Below are 22036 nucleotides of genomic sequence, written 5' to 3'. Positions count from 1 at the left end.
TTTGGCATAAAGTTGTACTCCTTGACATCATACGCTGCTGACTGGTGGACACGTTTCTCGTAATCTTTGATCATTTGCTCAGCAAGTTTCAGTTCCATGAAAAGTGTGTCTGCTTGTTTAGATGTGATGAGATGTTTAATGGAGTCAGATGATGTCTTCAGAGACTTGATTACATCATCACAAGTTGTTTCTACTGTCTTCAGGTTCTTGTAATTTTCTTGTTGGATAGTCTTTGCTGCATCTTCAGCTTGTCTTTCCAGTTTATCTAGTCTTTGGTTTATTTCTTTCCGAAACTTTTTTATATCAGCCAGTACATCTGTCAGAGAACTGTTGGACTTTGCTGTAATTTTCTTCATATCTTTTGATTTGTTGCAACATTGCTCAATAATGGTATCCATAGCTTTCAAGATATCTTGATGTTCTTTGCTATTAATGACCTGGCCAGAAATATCTGGTATGTAGTCGACTTTGCAAGATGTACCTGTGTGTTCAAGTGTAACACATACACTGCAGAGTAGTGCTTCATGGTTCTGACAGTAGAACTCGATCATTTTTTTCATGTGTTTAGGGCAAGGTTTGGTAAGGTTGTCAGGCAGACTTGGATGAACAGAGACTGAAGACATGGTTTGTGGCATTCTGTTTTTATCTAGAAGAGTATGATGCCTTGAAAGAGTATGTCTCTTGTGAAGTGTAAAGCAAGTCTCACACAGGTGTTCCTTGCAGTCGACACAGTAACCATGGGCAGGAAGTCGAGGACCATCATGATCACAAGGCTGACAGTACAATACCATGTCTTCATCAGAGCCAATAGTTGACAAAGAAAAATGTTTCAGCATCTTTTTACCAGGAACAGCCATTTCTAGACTGAAATATAAAATAAACAATGCTGACAGTTAACTTTAAGGTCTTCATCAGAGCACACAGTTGACGATTTAAAATTTTGGGGCATCTTTTTACCAAGAACAGCAATGTCTAAACTGACATGTAAAATAAACATGTTCCGTGTAAATTTTCATTCTGTACTTCATTTTCATTACTATTTATCATACTTGACTGGATGTAGGACACACATAGGTTAACCTTGCTTCCAGCCAGAAGCAATAGTTTAAAAAGATCTTTGATAGATTACAGGAATCTAGAGTTCTACATTAAATTTTGTAATCATTGTCCATAAGTCTTGAACTAATAAAGTTGTTTAAATAACATGCATTGATAAATTTAAAGTAATAATTGTATGTAATGAAAAACTACGTACAAAATAATCCTAAATATTCTGACTTTGCATTGTTATGTAGAATGGATGCTTTAAAAATTATTTCATTTGACTCGCGCAAACAAATCTAAGATTGGTATATAAGAGTCATTTGATGTTAGGTGGGTCACATTTTAGGTCAGTAGGTTAATTTGACCATTGTAAAATATTGATGAGCCCTTTTTAGCTCACCTGTCACTTTGTGACAAGGTGAGCTTTTGTGATCGCGCAGTGTCCGTCGTCCGTCCGTCCGTCCGTCTGTAAACTTTTGCTTGTGACCACTCTAGAGGTCACATTTTTCATGGGATCTTTATGAAAATTGGTCAGAATGTTCATCTTGATGATATCTAGGTCAAGTTTGAAACTGGGTCACGTGCCTTCAAAAACTAGGTCAGTAGATCTAAAAATAGAAAAACCTTGTGACCTCTCTAGAGGCCATATATTTCAAAAGATCTTCATGAAAATTGGTCAGAATGTTCATCTTGATGATTTCTAGGTCAAGTTCGAAACTGGGTCACGTGCCATCAAAAACTAGGTCAGTAGGTCTAAAAATAGAAAAACCTTGTGACCTCTCTAGAGGCCATATATTTCACAAGATCTTCATGAAAATTGGTCAGAACATTCACCTTGATGATATCTAGGTCAAGTTCGAAACTGGGTCATGTGCCATCAAAAACTAGGTCAGTAGGTCAAATAATAGAAAAACCTTTTGACCTCTCTAAAGGCCATATTTTTCATGGGATCTGTATGAAAGTTGATCTGAATGCTCATCTTGATGATATCTAGGTCAAGTTCAAAACTCGGTCACGTGCAGTCAAAAACTAGGTCAGTAGGTCTAAAAATAGAAAAACCTTGTGACCTCTCTAGAGGCCATATTTTTCATGGGATCTGTATGAAAGTTGGTCTGAATGTTCATCTTGATGATATCTAGGTCAAGTTCGAAAGTGGGTCACGTGCCATCAAAAACTAGGTCAGTAGGTCAAATAATAGAAAAACCTTGTGACCTCTCTAGAGGCCATATTTTTCATGGGATCTGTATGAAAGTTGGTCTGAATGTTCATCTTGATGATATCTAGGTCAAATTCGAAAGTGGGTCACGTGCCTTCAAAAACTAGGTCAGTAGGTCAAATAATAGAAAAAACCTTGTGACCTCTCTAAAGGCCATATTTTTCAGGGGATCTGTATGAAAACTGGTCTGAATGTTCATCTTGATGATATCTAGGTCAGGTTCGAAAGTGGGTCACGTGCCGTCAAAAACTAGGTCAGTAGGTCTAAAATTATTAAAATCTTTTGACCTCTCTAGAGGCCATATTTTTCAATGGATCTTCATGAAAATTGATCTGAATGTTCACCTTGATGATATCTAGGTAAAGTTCAAAACAGAGTCACGTACCTTCGAAAACTAGGTCAATAGGTCAAATAATAGAAAAACCTTGTGACCTCTCTAGAGACCATATTTTTCAATGGATCTTCATGAAAATTGGTCAGAATTTTTATCTTGATAATATCTAGGTCAGGTTCAAAACTGGGTCACATGAGCTCAAAAACTAGGTCACTATGTCAAATAATAGAAAAAACGACGTCATACTCAAAACTGGGTCATGTGGGAAGAGGTGAGCGATTCAGTACCATCATGGTCCTCTTGTTAAAAGACTCTAGTGATAGTTCATACATACGATCACCATGAAGTAAAGATTGTGTGACTCTTAACTTGACTTTACAATGTATATGGAGAGCTACCCTGGCCAACATTTTATTGTCACCTGCACCTAATATCAGATTTGTAATGTCTACCATAATTGTTCAAATTATTGCCCTAGGTTCAAAAGTGTGTGTGACATGTCTATGATATAGGCTAACATATAGAGATAGTACCTAAGTTTTTCAAATCATAGGTTTGAAGTTAAAAAGCTTTGAAATGAAGACAAATGTCCATATATTTCTCAAAAACATAATTATAGACAATATTTTAACCAGAAGTGTGGAGTTATGAGCATTTAATATTTTCATGTTAACGAAAATTTTGTGATCAAGGAAATGTAACTCTTCTTGAACATGGAGAGCATAAACATCAAAGGGACATAATATAGTTAATATTTTCTAATTGGGTGCATTTGATTTAACATTTCAACTTTGATCTGGATTGCTAAATAATGATCCATGATACTGTGTGCTAAAAATGTAGAACATCTGGATTAACAGCAAAACTATGCTTTAGCAGAATCTAAATAGTTAAGCTCTAACTGGGACTCGAACCCAGGACCTCTCACACCTAAGGCAGACACTCTACCACTTCCCTATAACAGCAGTAGCTAATTGCTATGCAGTTTAATTGCTGGATTACATTGCGTGAACTGGAACAATAATCGGTGAACTCCGGATTATCGGCGTATTCGTTTTGTTACCTAACAGCAATATTTGTGTAAAGAAAAAATATAATCTAATGCTGCCAACGTCATAATCGGTCAAATCTGCCCAAATTTCTCTGACGTGTTGTTCAGAGTATGAACTTACTAACTGGTAGTACCAGTGAAATATTACTTACACTGAATCTTTTATATTTGCCCTTTTTGCAGCTGTCAAACGGCAAAGACGGTGAGTTTTGTCCAAATATGAGTAATTATTTTACCAGTTTTGAGAGGATTTCAATTGATGGGAAATTACAGTTACAAACTAAATACCTTTCTGCAACACATGGAGTCATTAGCATTCACTGTCAATCAGTATTATGACTAAGATTGACTGTCATTCATTCATTTCAAAGTTTCATAGACAGAGTCCGTTGTTTACATTTTTATCGTAACCGGTGCACTTGTAAAAATCACTTTAGTTTGAAAAATCAAAGTATGCAAAGAGCTATGGTACGGTCTCTATAACATAGAAGAAACCTAACTAGTTATACAAACACACTTGGAACCTTATACACAGGTGAGTGCTTTAGGGTCAATGACCCTCTTGTTACTGAAATTATTTCATTAAAGCTTAAAATAGATATGCCACATCCTTTTCCACATCATAGGACACAAGGTCCATAATTCTGGCACCAATTTTTCAAGAACTATGCCCTCCTTTTATTAAGAATTGTTGGTTAATGGTTAATTTGTACTTAGGAGTTGGATATATTGTTTTGCACATGTCAGTCACGTTGGTCTGTCTGTCTTCAGAGTGTAATGTTTGCATACACGTTATAAACAGTTTCTGCTCAATAACTTGAGAACCACTTGACCTAGAACATTCAAACTTTTGTAGCATGGTTTAGTTTATCAAGTACCCATATTGTATTACGGTTCAATAGGTCAAAAGTCAAGGTCACAGGGGTATGAACCTTAAAAAAGGTTTTGCTCAATAAATTGGTTACAGGTAATTACTGCACCAAGAACCTTCAAACTTTATAGTATGATAGTGAAGTAGATGATCCTATTGTTTTGGGGTCAGTAAGTCAAAGATATGGTCACCACAACTTGAACCTAAGGTGGTTCTCAAGTTATTGAACAGATAAGGTTTTTAAGGTAACCTTAAAAACCTTACCTGTTCAATAACTTGAGAACCACATAACACAGAACCTTTAAACTTCATTATAAGCATGATTGGGCTTATGAAGTAAATGACTCCTACTGTTTTGGGTGTCAGTAGGTCAACATTCAAGGTCACAGGGACCTGAAAATTTAAAATGGTTTCTGCTCAATTACTTGAGAACAACTTGATTCAGTACCTTCTTGACAGGATGATGGGGCTTATGAAGTATATGACCCCTATTGCTTTAGGGGTTAGTAGGTGAAAGGCCAATGTCATAGTGACATTGGGGGTTTAACACTGCCCTCATCATATAACCCTTTATTAATCACACCAGTGATGCCTCTAGATTCCACAGAATTGCTGTTTATCACTATCCTATAGTCAGCTGACAGCCCTTGTTATGTAATGTTTGTACAGGCCCTGCAGAGTTATGTACCCTTCGATATAGACAAAATCTGTATACTGGCATTAATGTGGTTGTCCAAACTTCTTCCACAATTTTAAATGGATTCAAATGAAAATTTATGCACATGATTACCGTGAAATGTATGTGTGTGATTTGTATCAGCTTAACTGAGCATAAAGTGTTCCTGGTGAGCTATTGTGATTGCCCTGTTAACAAGTGTAGTGTTATTAAATATTCTAGAGGTCATAATTTTTGGCCAAAGTCTTTTAAACTGTCAATGTTTGCTTTTATGAAATCACCGACAGGTTCGATACTGGATCATATGGTGTCAAATTCTAGGCAAAATAATAGAAAATCTAGAGTCCACTTTTTCTTACAGAACCTCATGAAACTTTGTAGGGCTATTTATCTTTTATGAAGACTAGTGCTAGTTCAAAACTTGACTTCGAGTATGAAACTAGGTCACTTGATTAAATCCGGGATAACTTGGTTTACACTCAATATGTCACATTTCCTACCTGATTTACATAAAACAAAGTCAGAATATTTGTATTAATGAAGTTTTGGTCAAACTGGATACTGGGTTATTTTGTGTAAGAACTAGATCATGTTTAGTACAATACATTATAGTTTTCTTTTTTTCTTACCCAGTCAGCAAATAATATCATGAAACTTTTGCTTGAGCTAAAGCCTTGATTATGAATTAAACTATAGATAAAGATTAACATTACATACCACTAGAGAAATTCCTCTTTTTGTTTAAAGTTTACAATCCTCTGTAGTAATTTTTATTTGATGTTGATTGTTTGCTGTTTCAAATGGTGAGAATCATAACAATTTACTTCCTTGTCATGTGACACTGATAAAAGAAGTTTAAGAAGTTATTTTACAGTATAATCATGATAATATCTTTTTTGTACCCCCCGACAACAAAGTTGTAAGGGGGGGTATACTGGTTTCAGGTTGTCTGTCTGTCTGTCCGTCTGTCTGTCCGTCTGTCCGTAGACGCAATCTTGTGCGCACCATCTCTCCTTATCCCCTTGACAGAATTTCATGAAACTTCACACAAGTGATCAGTACCAACAGTAGTTGTGCATGGGGCATGTTAGGTTCTTTTAGAAAAAATTTTTGCAGAGTTATGGGACTTTGTTTTTTTGTTACTATACTATATACATAGACACAATCTTGTGCGCACCATCTCTCCTCATCCCCTTGACACAATTTAATGAAACTTCACACAAGTGATCAGTACCAACAGTAGTTGTGCATGGGGCATGTTAGGTTCTTTTAGAAAAAAAATTTGCAGAGTTATGGGACTTTGTTTTTTTGTTACTATACTATATACATAGACACAATCTTGTGCGCACCATCTCTCCTCATCCCCTTGACACAATTTAATGAAACTTCACACAAGTGATCAGTAACAACAGTAGTTGTGCATGGGGCATGTTAGGTTCTTTCAGAAAAAAAATTTGCAGAGTTATGGGACTTTGTTTTTTTGTTACTATACTATATACATAGACACAATCTTGTGCGCACCATCTCTCCTCATCCCCTTGACACAATTTAATGAAACTTCACACAAGTGATCAGTAACAACAGTAGTTGTGCATGGGGCATGTTAGGTTCTTTCAGCGACAAAAATTGCAGAGTTATGGGACTTTGTTTCTTGTTAACATACTATGTACATACAGTCTGCATATACAATCTTGTGCGTGCCTAATCTACCAAACCCTTACACACAATTTAATGAAACTTCACACAAGTGATCAGTACCAACCCAAGTTGTGCATGGTGCATGTTACATTCTTTTAGATAAATATTCTGTATAGTTATGGGACTTTGTTTTTTGTTACTATACTGTATACATACAGTCTATATACATACAGTCCACATAATTATGCAGACTTGTGTGCGTCAAATTGCAATGTTCTGTGTCAGTGCATGCGGGGGGTACATTCATCACCTTTAGTGATAGCTCTAGTTAAGTTTCGAAATCAATATGTATCCATATAGGAGTTTATTAATCTTTTATAGTACGAAAAAAAAAAGATATTAAATACAGTTCTCTTTGAATATTAAGTGCTTAAACAGCTTTCATATTTTACTGTCCTTAATGTACTTTTTTATTGTTACTCAAGTAAGGCCATTATGAATTAATTGTTAGGTTATCGTCCAAATATTTGTTTAAAAAGGGAGGATGCTGGGGGATTAAATTTTTTATATCTTAAAATTGTATCCAGTATGAAAACACACACAAAAAAGAATGAAATGACAAATTAAAACCAAAAAAAGATATATGTATGCTGGAGAGTTTATGCCAATTAGAGATTTTCATAAAAGAACAGAACACTTATTGAAATACAATAGAATTATTGTATCAAAATTAAATTTTTTATACTTTTTGAACAATAAAAAGGGCCAAGGTGGCATGAAAAATCAGAGGAGGGACTGATAAATGAGTAATTAATTTATCATGGCCTAAATAAATATTTCGCAAAAAATTTAAAAGAAGGGAAAACGAGTTAAGATGTTCATATTTATATCTTTAATTGAAAAGAAGTCTATAGTTCAGATTAAATATTACCACTGATACTTGACGAAAATACTACTAAAATGACTTGAATTTTTATTAAAAAATTGAAAACAAGTGTCTGTCATTGTAAATTGTGGAGGAGTTTAAGTGCACTTTTGTACCTCTACCTCATATTTTGGGCAGTTTTCAGTTACTTGTTTAGTCCTAGGAGATCTCTCCCTTCCCTCCCTTCAGTGTTCAAGTAAGATTTCATTTACATGTTAAACAAGTTTGTCCTAGGACACAGCCACTCCCTCTAGCCACCCTGGAAGTTCAGACAGATGGGTGCAAGGGTATATTATTACACCCCACCAAACGTATTTTGTGGCAGTGTGTGTTGGGGTGGGGGACGCTATATAGGAGTCAGTTTTGTCGTGTCACGTCACATCCCGAAATCTATATCTCAGTTATTACTAAATGGATTTGATTCAAACTTGAAATAAATGTTTCACCTTATCACCCACATCATGTGACACAAGGTGCATAACTCTGACACCAATTTTTCATGAATTATGCCCCCCTTACTTAGAATTTAAGGTTTAATTTTGATGCATTTTCACTATATCTCAGTTATTACGAAATGCATTTGTTTCAAACTTGAAGTAATTGTTCCACATCATCACTCACATCATATCACACAAGGTGCATAACTCTTGCACCAATATTTCTGGAATCATGCCCCCTTTTTGCTTAGAATTATACTTATATAGTGTTTTGATACACTTTATCTGTATCTCTCTTATTATTTGTCAGTGAGCTGTTGTGTAATATTCATCCACCATTGGAGTTATTAAACACTCCAGGGACAGTTCTTGACAGATGTAAATGTTTTCGGTAAACAGGTGTAACATCATAAAATACAGGTAAAGTTCGACTCTGGCTACAAACCACCAATTATATATGTAGTTATGGCCCCTTTCCAACTTAAAATTTGTCAAACTCATGGTTGCCGGACAATAACTTACAAAAGGCTTGACAGATTTAGATAAATTTTGGTACACATGTGTAACATCATAAAATACAGGTCAAGTTCGATTTAAATTGCACCTTCTTGTGGCCATGTCTTTCTTATGGTTGCCATTCTTCTGTGACAAGACCGTATTTAGGGGGTATTCGTCACTCCTGTGACAGTTCTAGTTGTGTCAGTGCACTCACAGGCACCACTTGCATAATAATGTTAAACAGCCATTTTAATGAACTGGGTTGTGGGCGTTGGAGGACAGTTTATTAAGGGGAATATGATACCTTAAAAAAATTATTTGCCAAGATAGCATTTTGTTGATGTTGATCCTTTACATGTTCTGTTTGTTTTCAGCTACAAGTAAATGGTCACAACCAATGCAAATGAATCTTGGTGTGCCAACAGCACGTGCAGCACATGGTATGTGCACAGTGGGGCATGACCTTGTTATATTTGGAGGTAGAGATACAGAGAAACGGACCAATGATCTTCATATTTTCAATGTTGGTATGTTACTAGTATGCTAATTGGTATCTTCCTTCTAATATCATTGGCTTAAAATTTCACAGTTTACTAAGAAATTTCATTGGTTTGAAAATTTAACAGGTGAGTTATTGTGTTCGCTATATGTCCGACGTCTGTCAACATTTAGCGTGTATATGCGATACAGGCTGTATTTTTCAGTTGATCTTCATGAAATTAGGTCAGAATAATTGCCTTGATAAAATCTAGGTCAAGGTCTAATATGGGTAATCTGGGGTCAAAAACTAGGTTGCGAGGTCAAATCAAAGAAAAACCTTGTGTATGCAATAAGGACTGCATTTTACACTGGATCTTCATAAAATTTAATCAGAATGTTTGTCTGGATGAAATCTAGGTCAAATTCGAATATGGGTCATCTGGGGTCAAAAACTAGGTCACTAGATCAAATCAAAGAAAAACTGAATGCAATAGGGACTACATTTTAGGCAGGATGTTCATGAAATTTGATCAAAATGTTTGCTTTAATGAAGTCTAGCTCAAGTTGAAATATGGGTCTTGTTGGGTCAAAAACTAGGTCACCTGGTCACCTGCCTATGCAAAAGGGGTCGCATTTTAAGCAGGATATTCATTAAATTTGAAATTTGATATTCATTTAATTTGATCAAGTTGTTCTCTGGTGACCAACCTAGGACCCAGTGGTCCTCTTGTTTAATTTTGAGTACATTCCATTCAAAATAATTTCATTCGTCAGGATCAATTTTACATAACATTTATTATGTACACATCAAACATTGGTTTTCTGTTAAATTGATCCTGACTAATGAAATCATTTGCTTCTTAGTAACATCCTTAACTTTTTGCCGGATATATTTCTTTGCCATTCCTCATTACAAACCCATTTGGTGGGGGATACCAATTCATCGAATTTGGTTGTTTGTTTAAATTTAATATTGGGATTTTACTTATTTGTTTGGATTTGATTGCGTAGAATGACACAAAATTTCACAGAAAAAAACAAGTCTTGTTAATAATAATTTCAGAGTATGAATTTGGTACAAAGTAAGCCATCACATATGGGTATTTGTAAAGAAGTTTTGAACTTGACTATAAAAAGAGATTACATACAGCGAATGCAACATAGCTGTTGCACTGACAATTGCCAGCAATGTTTCCTCAGGCCCCATGTTCACAAAACATTTTTAGCTCATCTGATTTTTTGAAAAAAAAAAAAAAAGATTAGTTATTGTCATCACTTGATCGGTGTCGGTGTCGGCATCTCATTCTGCGTCGGCGTTGCCTGATTAAGTTTTATGTTTATGTCAGCTTTTCTCCTAAAGTATCAAAGCTATTGCTTTGAAACTTGGAACACTTGTTCACCATCATAAGCTGACCCTGTACAGCAAGAAATGTAACTCCATCCTGCTTTTTGCAATAATTATTGCCCCTTTTGGACTTAGAAAATCAGTTTTCTTGGTTGAGTATTATGTTTGTTAGCTTTTCTCATAAACTATCAAAGCTATTGCTTTAAAACTTGCAACAGTTTTCACCATCATAAGCGGACGCTGTACATCAAGAAACATAACTCTATCCTGCTTTTTGCAAGAATGATGGCCCTTTTTATACGCCCGTTTGAAAAACGGGACGTATTATGGGAACGCCCCTTGCGGGCGGGAGGGGGGCGTCCACAGACCTTATCCGGAACATATCTTCTACATGCATGAAGGGATTTTGATGAAACTTAGCACAGTTGTTCACCATCGTGAGACGGAGTGTCGTGCGCAAGAACCAGGTCCCTAGGTCTAAGGTCAAGGTCACACTTAGAGGTCAAAGGTCAAATTCAAGAATGACTGTCCGGAGCATATCTTCTTCATGTATAGAGGGATTTTGATGAAAGTTGGCACAATTGTTCATCATCATGAGAAGGAGTGTCATGCGCAAGAACCAGGTCCCTAGGTCTAAGGTCAAGGTCACACTTAGGGGTCAAAGGATACAGGAATGAAAACTTTGTCCGGAGCATTTCTTCTTCATGCATAGAGGGATTTTGATATAACTTGGCACAAATGTTCACCACCATGAGGAGGAGTGTCATGTGCAAGAACCAGGTCTCTAGGTCTAAGGTCAAGGTCACACTTAGAGGTCAAAGGATACAAGAATGAAAACCTTGTCCGGAGCATTTCTTCTTCATGCATAGAGGGATTTTGATGTAACTTGGCACAAATGTTCACCACCAGGAGACGTAGTGTCATGCGCAAGAACCAGGTCCCTAGGTCTAAGGTCAAGGTCACACTTAGAGGCCAAAGGTCAGATACAAGAATGACTTTGTCCGAAGCATTTCTTCTTCATGCATAGAGGGATTTTGATGTAACTTGACACAATTATACACCATCATGAGACGAAGTGTCATGCGCAGTTCCCTTCTTTAGAATTACTTCCCTTTGTTGTTACTATAAATAGCTTATATTGTAACTTTTTCATTACTAGTCGTAGGGAAAAATCGAGACCACTTTTCTGTAGTACAACATGCATGCTACATCCAATTCTGAGGTGTATTTTGACCAGTCTCTACCTGGTAAAGATTTTTGTGAGGACTTACAATTTTTTTTTTTATTTTTTTATTTTTTTTTTATTTTTTTTTATTTTTAAGATTAACTTCCCTTAGTTGTTACTATAAATAACTTATATTGTATTTTTTTTATAATTGACCGTAGGGAAAAACCAAGACCACTTTTTTGTGGTACAACATAGATGTTACTTTCCAATTTTAGGTGTATTTTAAGGTATCTCTACCTGGTAAGTAGTTTTTTTGTGGGCTTAGAAAAACAAAACACTTAGTTATTACTAAACAACCACAAAATTAAAATTCCATTTGCAAATACAGGTGCTAGAGTAAAGAAATTTGCTGTGACGGGCGTATATTGTGACATTCTTGCACTCTTGTTAGACTTAGAAAATCATGGGTAGGACAATATTTCTGTTATACAAAAAAATCAGATGAGCATCAGCACCCACAAGGCGGTGCTCTTGTTTGGTCTCAGAGTTTGAGTTTGAAATTTTAATGTCAATTTTACTACAAAATGTAAAACTTAAATTTCAACTGAGACTGACCATCAATACTGAATAGCTAGTTGAAAGTAGTTATAAACTTAAAATTTATTTTTAAGCAAGCTATTTAGATATAAATGACAAATAAAGTTTTCTTATCAAACTCAGCTGAGACTGAAAAAATGTTTTGTGAACATGGGTCAGATCCTGATGTTAGGTTATTGTATTGTGCACTTTCAATTTGTAAGCAAGCTTTTAATAAAGGAAAATTCTTGGCTGAGGGAAGAGTGCCAACTTTCTGATTGTTCTGACATTAACTGAAGTTCGAAGTGGAGATATTTTAGTGAAACTCTTTAAATGCTCATTAATAATACAAGAGGATTTGGGATAGATTTTAGTGCAGTCGTCAATTGCAGATATTGTCATTTATCAATGCCATTGATATTTTGTCAAGAAAATTCCTTTTTTTTCCCTAATAAGTAGCCAGATACATGAAAAAAAGAACTTTTTTTACAGATACAAGAAAATGGGATCTAGAGATGGAGGTGAAAGGTCAGTGGCCGGCTGCAAGGTCATTTCACACAACAACAGGTGTTGGTAAAAGAGTGGTTGTTATGGGAGGCAGAGGACAGGATAATAACCATCTTGCTGACTTTCATATATTTGATACTGGTTAGTAAAGATATTGTAGATAGAAAAGGCATGATATTTTTTTTTATTGTGTGTGTTGATATGTAAAGGAATATTTTTATTAGTGATTTCAGAGACTTATATGTAAATATAATATGGTCTAGTGGTACAGTCCCATACTTCAAATTACTTGCTCCTTACAGATGTGGGTTCAATCTTAATCAGGGTGTTGAATTTCTCATGTGAGGAAGCCATCCAATTTACTTACGGAATGTCAATGATTCTTTCTGGGTGCCTGCCGTGATAAAATGATGCATGGAAGGCCATTTGGGGTCTTCTTACACCATCAAAGTTGGGAAGCAACCATATGACATAACAGTGACAGTGCAATGTTAAACCAAAAAAAACAAAGAATTCAAAAGCTGTCTACTTAAAATGTCGGGCCCTCTTATGGTGAGCTCAACTTAGTCGCCACTTTTGATGGTTTGATGTATATGCATGCGCCCGTCCGTACGTCCAATTTTGTCCTGACCATAACTTTGACATCCATGGACCAATCTTGTTTATATTTGCATGAATGTTTACCTCAATAAGAAGGTGTGTCATGTGCAAACACCATGTTCCTATCTAAAAGGTCAAGGTCACAGTTGGAGGTCAAAGTTCAAATGGAAGTTTGTCCGGAGCATTTCTTCTTCATGCATGGTGGGATTTTGATGTAACTTGGCATGAATGTTTAACGTTATGAGACGGAGTGTCATGCGCAAGAACCAGGTCCCAAGGTCTAAGGTCAAGGTCACACTTGACAGCTGGAGGGCTTGACATTCTGCCAGTGTGCATACTTGTTTAATATGATGGTAAAGTCTAATAGTGATATCACTTTTGGGAAAAGGAAAATACTTTTATGCTTATTGTTGGTTTTTTGGTTTTGTACAAATGAATATGGTTGAAACTTCATTTTATATACTTGTATGAAAGACTGGATGTATTATGGGAATGCCCCGAGTGGGGGGGGGGGTCGGGGGTTGGCATCCACAAACTCTGTCCAGAGCATATCTTCTTCATGCATCGAGGGATTTTGATGTAACTTTGTACAAATGTTCATCATCATGAGATGAAGTGTTGTGCGAAGAGCGAAGAATAAGATCTCTAGGTCTAAGGTCAGGGTCACACTTAGAGGTGAAAGGTCGATACATTGTCTGGAGCATTTCTTCTTACATAGATTAATTATGATGTAACTTGACACAAATTTTCACCACCATGAGATGGAGTGTTATGTGCAAAAACCAAATTCCTAGGTCTAAGTTCGAGGTCTCAGGCAGAGGCCAGAGGTCAGATACAAGGATTAATTACTTTGTCCGGAGCATTTTCTTCATCATTCATGAAGGGATTTTGATGTAATTTGGCAAAAATGTTCACCACCATGAGACTGAGTGCCATGTGCAAGAACAAGGTCTCGTGTTCTAGAATTACTTCCCTTTGTTGTTACTATAACTAGTTTATATTTTATCTGTTTTGTTACTGGCTGTAGGGAAATATCTAGACCATTTTTCTTTGGTACAACATGCATGTTACATGTGTCCAATGTTTAGGTGTATTTCTGTACCTGGTGAGGATTTTTGTTGAGAGTAAGAAATTTTTTTTTTTACAAAGATTTAACTTCCCTTTGTTATGATGGGCATATATTATGACATTCTTGCACTCTTGTTATAAATCAAGTCAATACTGAGCTCCTTATTTCATGACTATTGGAAAACATTAAAACTTCTTTGCAAGGAAATGTGCTTGTTTTTCACAGTAGAAAGGCTAGGGCCTATAAAAGGGCTGTTTTTGACATTGATATCTGGATTCCCTAATCATCTAAGAATGAAGTTGACTATTTTAATATATTGTAAATAATTTGAAAAAATTGATCAGTGCTATAGCATTAAATATAACCGTGTGAAGTTCAATAGGTATGATTTCATACAGTGAAAACTGGTCTTAGTTGTTTGTGTCTAGTTCCTGCTTTATCCAGATGTCTTCAGAGTTGATTCTATCTTTGTTTGACAGGTTAGTAAAAGTAGGTGGCATTGATAAAAGATAATCAATTTAAAAGACTCCTTCTTCTCTATTTTACTTAATTTAAACAGCACATACTAGATCAACACTGATGCTTTGGTCATATTGTACAAGATGTATTCAGCAAGTTCATCAATACCAGTGTCTGTGCACTTGATGTTTTAACAATTAAATGAGGTAAAATTTATGCAGTTTGAAAGTGTACAAGGCAAATTGTTCATATTGTTGCAGAAACTAAGGAATGGCTACAACCCAATGTGTCTGGGGATATACCAGAAGCAAGGGGGCAGCACTCTGTTGCAGTTGTTGGAGACCAGCTGGTACTGTATGGTGGATCCTCAAAATTTAGTCCAGAAATAATGATGTGCCAAAAGTTCCATGGAGATACTTATGTTTTACAAATAGGTAAATGTTGAACTGCTTACATTCAGTTTGTACAGCATATTTATTATCTTGAAGTACCCATTGCTCAGAGAGCTCAATGGGGAGTTATTGTAATTGCCCTTCTTCCATTATAAATGCTCTGCAGATTTGAAAATATCTTGAACAGTTTTCTGAAGTCTGTCTCATCTCATTCTGGACCTCAGCTTTGACCTTACATGTAATAATGGAAAGGGATCAAAGATAATTATGTCTCCCCCAGGAGACATATTGTTTTTGCCCTGTCCGTCCGTCTGTCTGTCCGTCCGTACGTCACACTTCATTTCCGAGCAATAACTGGAGAACCATTTGACCTAGAACCTTCAAACTTCATAGGGTTGTAGGGCTGCTGGAGTAGACGAACCCTATTGTTTTTGGGGTCACTCCATCAAAGGTCAAGGTCACAGGGGCCTGAACATTGAAAACCATTTCCGATCAATAACTAGAGAACCACTTGACCCAGACTGTTCAAACTTCATAGGATGATTGGTCATGAAGAGTAGATGACCCCTATTGATTTTGGGGTCACTCTGTCAAAGGTCAAGGTCACAGGGGCCTGAACATTGAAAACCATTTCCGATCAATAACTAGAGAACCACTTGACCCAGACTGTTGAAACTTCATAGGATGATTGGTCATGAAGAGTAGATGACCCCTATTGATTTTGGAGTCACTCCGTCAAAGGTCAAGGTCACAGGGGCCTGAACATTGAAAACCATTTCCAATCAATAACTAGAGAACCACCTGACCCAGAATGTTGAAACTTGATAGGATGATTGGTCATAAAGAGTAGATGACCCTTATTGATTATGGGATCACTCCGTCAAAGGTCAAGGTCACAGGGGCCTGAACATTGAAAACCATTTCTGATCAATAACTAGAGAACCACTTGACCCAGAATATTGAAACTTCATAGGTTGATTGTACATGCAAAGTAGATGACCCCTATCGATTTTGGGGTCACTCCATTAAAGGTCAAGGTCACAGGGGCCTGAACATTGAAAACCATTTCCGGTCAGTATCTTGAGAACCACTTGACCCAGAATGTTGAAACTTAATAGGATGATTGATCATAAAGAGTAGATGACCCCTAACGATTTTGGGGTCACTCTGTGAAAGGTCAAGGTCACAGGGGCCCGCACATTGAAAACCATTTCCGGTCAGTAACTTGAGAACCACTTGACCCAGAATGATGAAACGTCGTAGGATGATTGGTCATGCAGAGTAGATGAACCCTAACGATTTTAGGGTCACTCTGTTAAAGGTCAAGGCCACAGGGGCCTGAACATGGAAAACCATTTCCAATCAATAACTTGAGAACCTCTCGACCCAGAATGTTGAAACTTCATAGGATGATTGTTCATGCAGAGTAAATAACCCTTATTGTTTTTGGGGTCACTCCGTTAAAGGTCAAGGTCACAGGGGCCCGAACATTGATAACCAGTTCCGATCAATAACTTGAGAACCACTTGACCCAGAATGTTGAAACTTCATAGGATGATTGAACATGCAGAGTAGATGACCCCTATTGATTTTGGGGTCAGTCTATTAAAGGTCAAGGTCACAGTGGCCTGTTCATGTAAAATCATTTTTTGGAAATAACTTGAGAACCACTTGACCTACAATGTTGAAACTTAATAGGATGATTGAACATGCAGAGTACATGACCCCTATTTATTTTGAGGTCACTTGATCAAAGGTCAGGGTCACAGGAGCCTGAACAGTGACTTGAGAACCACTAGGCCACGAGTGTTGAAATTTAGCGGGATGACTGGACATGCCAAGTAGATGATCCCTATTGCAGCCAACCATCAGTGTCTCTTTGACTTTCGCTCCTGATCCCTATTGACTTCTTGCCTATAGGACTTTGCATTGGGGGAGACATGCGCTTTTTTACAAAAGCATTTTCTAGTTCAGCATGTTTTTATTAAATATAAAAAAAGTCACCATCGAAAATATCAAGGATATTTTCAGCAGTCTTCTGGTTTCTTGAAAGAAACTTTTGAGTGAAGCATGCACGGATATTATTAAATGCACCAACCAGCATTTGCTTACAATAATTTATTTGGGCTAACAGTCTGTATTTCGGCTAAAAACCATTAGTCTTAATCCTTTATGACTTTGACAGTAAACATTGGTAACTCATTTACTGGAAAATAAATGAAAACGAATGAAATGATGTGCGTGTACCTCTGCTGAGACTGCTGTCTGCACCTTAATGGTTGAAACATTGGTACACATTGACTTGCACTGCACTGACATCTAGAAAAATTTCTGGTATGATTAAGTGAAAAAAAAAAAAACAACACGGCACTTTTTAGCAAAAAGCTGAAAAGGTATACATTAAGTAAACAGATGTTGCAACTTTGAGCGAATCTCCAAATTACGATTATAAGAATGCAGCCGTCTTAGTGTGGACACTATGTCATTTTACAACACGAGTCAGTGGGGAAAATCTCAAAATTTTGAATTTTAACTTAATTATAGATATTTTCCAAAGATAAAAAACATGCCTATTTTTGATAATTTTACAAGCAAATTATACATGTACATAAATTACTGGAGATGCAAAATTAGGGGAGGTAGACTTACGAAATAGTATGTTTTAAACACAAAGTTGTGATAAAAGACATGGTAACAAAGAAGAAAAACTGTTGTTGCCTCTTCATTAGTCAAATTTTTGACACATTTCTTGAAGAATGATCCTCATGAACTCTACACAAAATATATATGGCAACATTATACTTAGCAAGTTTTAAAGCTGGCAAGAATACCACCATATCGATGTGAATTTTTATTTAGTGTATTCAGTTTTAGAATAAATATCATTTAACTTTGAAGAGAACTGCAACATTATTTATACTTGTATTTTATTTGATGGATTCTCTGCTACAGTTCAGTGTTGTGAAAATATTCAAAATTGATACAGTATATATTAAATTTTCATTATTTAATGCTATATAAATCTGATATAATAATAATAATTTTTTCCCAAAATTTTATTTAAACTTCAAAATGTTACAAAATGCTTGAATAATTTATTCTTTTGTCCATTTCAGCTGATGTACTGAAAGGCAAGGCAGAACCAGTAGATACTAATGGTACAGGCTCCTGATACCAACATTTACTGTAATACTCTCATGCCAAGACCATTCATAAAGATATAAAGAGATTTTTACCAGTGAGATTTTTAAGTAGTTGTTAGGGTGATCATAATTTCTTCATACATACACTGGATAATAATCTATGATGACTAAATACATGTATTAACAATGAAGTGTTGATGTAATTTTAGTGGGACAAATAATGCATTTACATCTGCATTTGAAGTACAAAGTAATGGAAGAAAGGAAATATTTGACACACGTACATGATCCAAGTAAAAAAGCTGTAGACAAGGTCTTCAAAAGTGATACGAAAATAATTGTACGAACTAAATGGCATCATATTGTTCTCTTCTATTAATAATTCAAGGATATACTGGTGCTGTGAAATCTTTAATGATCTTAGGGTTTAATTTTGTGAATTTGGAGATTGTATGAATCCATGAAAAACATTTAAAAACATCTGTTTTCAGTTATTTTATTGAATATATACATCTTCATTTCGACATGAAATAAGTTTGAGCTGAAACCATTAGATTGCTCACTTGCTTAGCTCAATAGGGAGAGGGCAAATATACGGATTGCGGGATCATGAGTAAGGGTTTGATCCCTAGCAGTGTGTATGTTCTCCATGACGATTTGATAAAAGACATTGTGTCTGATATCATTCGTTCTCCACCTCTAATTCATGTGGTAAAGTTGGCAGTTACTTGCGGAAAATAGGTTTGTACTGGTACAGATATGGTTAACTGCCTGCCGTGATGTAACTGAAATACTGTTGAAATGGCGTTAAACCCAAAACGAACAAACACATACCGGTATTAAATTTTATGCTGATGAAAAAGAGATCTTGCACCCTGTATTTGACTGTCTTTACCATGGAACAATAAATTTAGATATAAAACTAATTATTAAAGTAATTGCTTGTTTCAAAATTATAATAAATGGAATTTGTTTTTTTTCTATTTACTTTTATAATATAAGTATAGTCAATAATTATTGTATAATAAATGCTGTGTATAGCACATACCATTTACTTCTTCTTATACTATAAAGTTTCAGTGCATAATGTGTATTGACCACTACACCCTTACCCATATGAAAGAAAGCCAGCCAGTACACTAAGTCTAAGATTAAACATTAGTTATGTACAGTATCTTACTGGTATAGAATTTGGACAGTATCTTACTGGTGTGGAAATTGGGGAAATTATGATACAAAGGGTACAATGCAGATCAAATTAAACATTACTAAACATTAATTGTATAAATATATACTTTTTTTGCAAAAATAAAGGGGTATAAGTATATACTTATACTGTACATCTGGTAATCAACTTTAATTATGTCTCCCACCACACAGTGGTGTGGGAGACATTTTGATTTACTCCAGTCTGTGTGTGTGTCTGTCTTAAAGCTTGTCCGCACTCTTTAAGTCGAACATTTCTCATCCGATTTTCACCAAACTTGAACAAAATGTGTTTGACCATAAGACCTCGGCCAAGTTCGATAACTAGCCAAATCGGTCCAGGCGTCTTGGAGTTATGGGCCTTGAATTACCAAAAATCGGTCTTTTTACTCTTGTCCGCACTCTAATTCGAATATTTCTCATCCAATCTTCACCAAACTTAAACAAAATGTGTTTGAACATGAGACCTCGGCCAAGTTCAATAACTAGCCAAATCGGTCCAGGCATTTTGGAGTTACGGCCCTTGAATTATCGAAAAATTGGCCTTTTTACTCATGTCCGCACTTTTAATCAAACATTTCTCATCCGATCTTCACCGAACTTGAACAAAATGTGGTTGACCATGAGACCTCGGCCAAGTTCGATAACTAGCCAAATCGGTCCAGGCATTTTAGAGTTACGGCCCTTGAATTATCGAAAAATTGGCCTTTTTACTCATGTCCGCACTTTTAATCAAACATTTCTCATCAGATCTTCACCAAACTTGAACAAAATGTGTTTGACCATGAGACCTCGGCCAAGTTCGATAACTAGCCAAATCGGTCCAGGCATTTTAGAGTTACGGCCCTTGAATTACCGAAAAAATCCGTCTGTTTACTCTTGTCCGCTCTCTAAGTCGAACATTTCTCATCCGATCTTCACCAAACTTGAACAAAATGTGTTTGGCCATAAGACCTTACCCAAGTTCGATAACTAGCCAATTCCGCCCAGGCACTTTTGATTTATGGCCCTTGAATTACTGATTGGATCCTATCATCCAGACCATCTAATTGGATCCACACGTCTAAAACATCTAGAGAAACTAACATTTTTTCATAGGGGACATGCGCTTTTCTCAAAAGCATCTCTAGTTATTGTTTGTTTTCAAATTTACACTTGGTTTTTTAAGCAGTAAAATGTTATAGTGACACTCGTAATTAGCGTGACCGGACAAACTGGCGATCTACTCCGAAGGTGTTATATACCATGTTTACGGACAATGGCGAAGATAAAAAAAAACTGCATCTAAGTTTACAAAAATAGATGACTTTTATACTAATATTCAAACAGGTAAAATTATTCTATTCAAAACTTTCTGCAGGATAATAGTTAGGAATGCAGTTATTGTCATATGTACACAATAAATATATATTTCTCTGTGTTATGTTGCATTGTAATTACAGTATTTTCAATACTATAAATATCACTTTTTAGCTCACCTGTCACAAAGTGACAAGGTGAGCTTTTGTGATCGCGCGGTGTCCGTCGTCCGTCCGTGTGTGCGTGCGTGCGTCCGTAAACTTTTGCTTGTGACCACTCTAGAGGTCACATTTTTCATGGGATCTTTGTGAAAGTTGGTCAGAATGTTCATCTTGATGATATCTAGGTCAAGTTCGAAACTGGGTCACGTGCCATCAAAAACTAGGTCAGTAGGTCTAAAAATAGAAAAACCTTGTGACCTCTCTAGAGGCCATATATTTCACAAGATCTTCATGAAAATTGGTCAGAATGTTCACCTTGATGATATCTAGGTCAAGTTCGAAACAGGGTCACGTGCCTTCAAAAACTAGGTCAGTAAGTCTAAAAATAGAAAAACCTTGTGACCTCTCTAGAGGCCATATATTTCACAAGATCTTCATGAAAATTGGTCAGAACGTTCACCTTGATGATATCTAGGTCAAGTTCGAAACTGGATCACATGCCGTCAAAAACTAGGTCAGTAGGTCAAATAATAGAAAAACCTTGTGACCTCTCTAAAGGCCATATTTGTCATGGGATCTGTATGAAAGTTGGTCTGAATGTTCGTCTTGATGATATCTAGTCCAAGTTTGAAACTGGGTCACGTGCGGTCAAAAACTAGGTCAGTAGGTCTAAAAATAGAAAAACCTTGTGACCTCTCTAGAGGCCATATATTTCATGAGATCTTCATGAAAATTGGTCAGAATGTTCACCTTGATGTTCTCTAGGTCAAGTTTGAAAGTGGGTCATGTGCAATCAAAAACTAGGTCAGTAGGTCAAATAATAGAAAAACCTTGTGACCTCTCTAGAGGCCATATTTTTTATGGGATTTGTATGAAAGTTGGTCTGAATGTTCATCTTGATGATATCTAGGTCAAGTTCGAAAGTGGATCACGTGCCTTCA

General features: G+C 36.2%; 1 protein-coding gene across 1 annotated transcript in view; it reads left to right on the top strand.

Moving 5' to 3' along the window:
• The window catches only part of LOC123566617 (kelch domain-containing protein 1-like), a 53213-nt gene extending 32160 nt beyond the window's left edge, over positions 1-21053 (top strand). The window contains exons 6-9 of the mRNA XM_045360887.2: positions 9065-9217; positions 12752-12907; positions 15155-15328; positions 18403-21053. Of these exons, the coding sequence (XP_045216822.2) occupies positions 9065-9217; positions 12752-12907; positions 15155-15328; positions 18403-18458 (539 nt within the window). The 3' untranslated portion in view covers positions 18459-21053. The remainder of the gene's footprint in view (positions 1-9064; positions 9218-12751; positions 12908-15154; positions 15329-18402) is intronic.
• Positions 21054-22036: the final 983 nt, after the last annotated feature.

This window comes from Mercenaria mercenaria, chromosome 8 (assembly GCF_021730395.1).
Source record: "Mercenaria mercenaria strain notata chromosome 8, MADL_Memer_1, whole genome shotgun sequence".
Classification (NCBI taxonomy): domain Eukaryota; kingdom Metazoa; phylum Mollusca; class Bivalvia; order Venerida; family Veneridae; genus Mercenaria; species Mercenaria mercenaria.
This window is presented reverse-complemented; position numbering and strand designations above follow the sequence as displayed.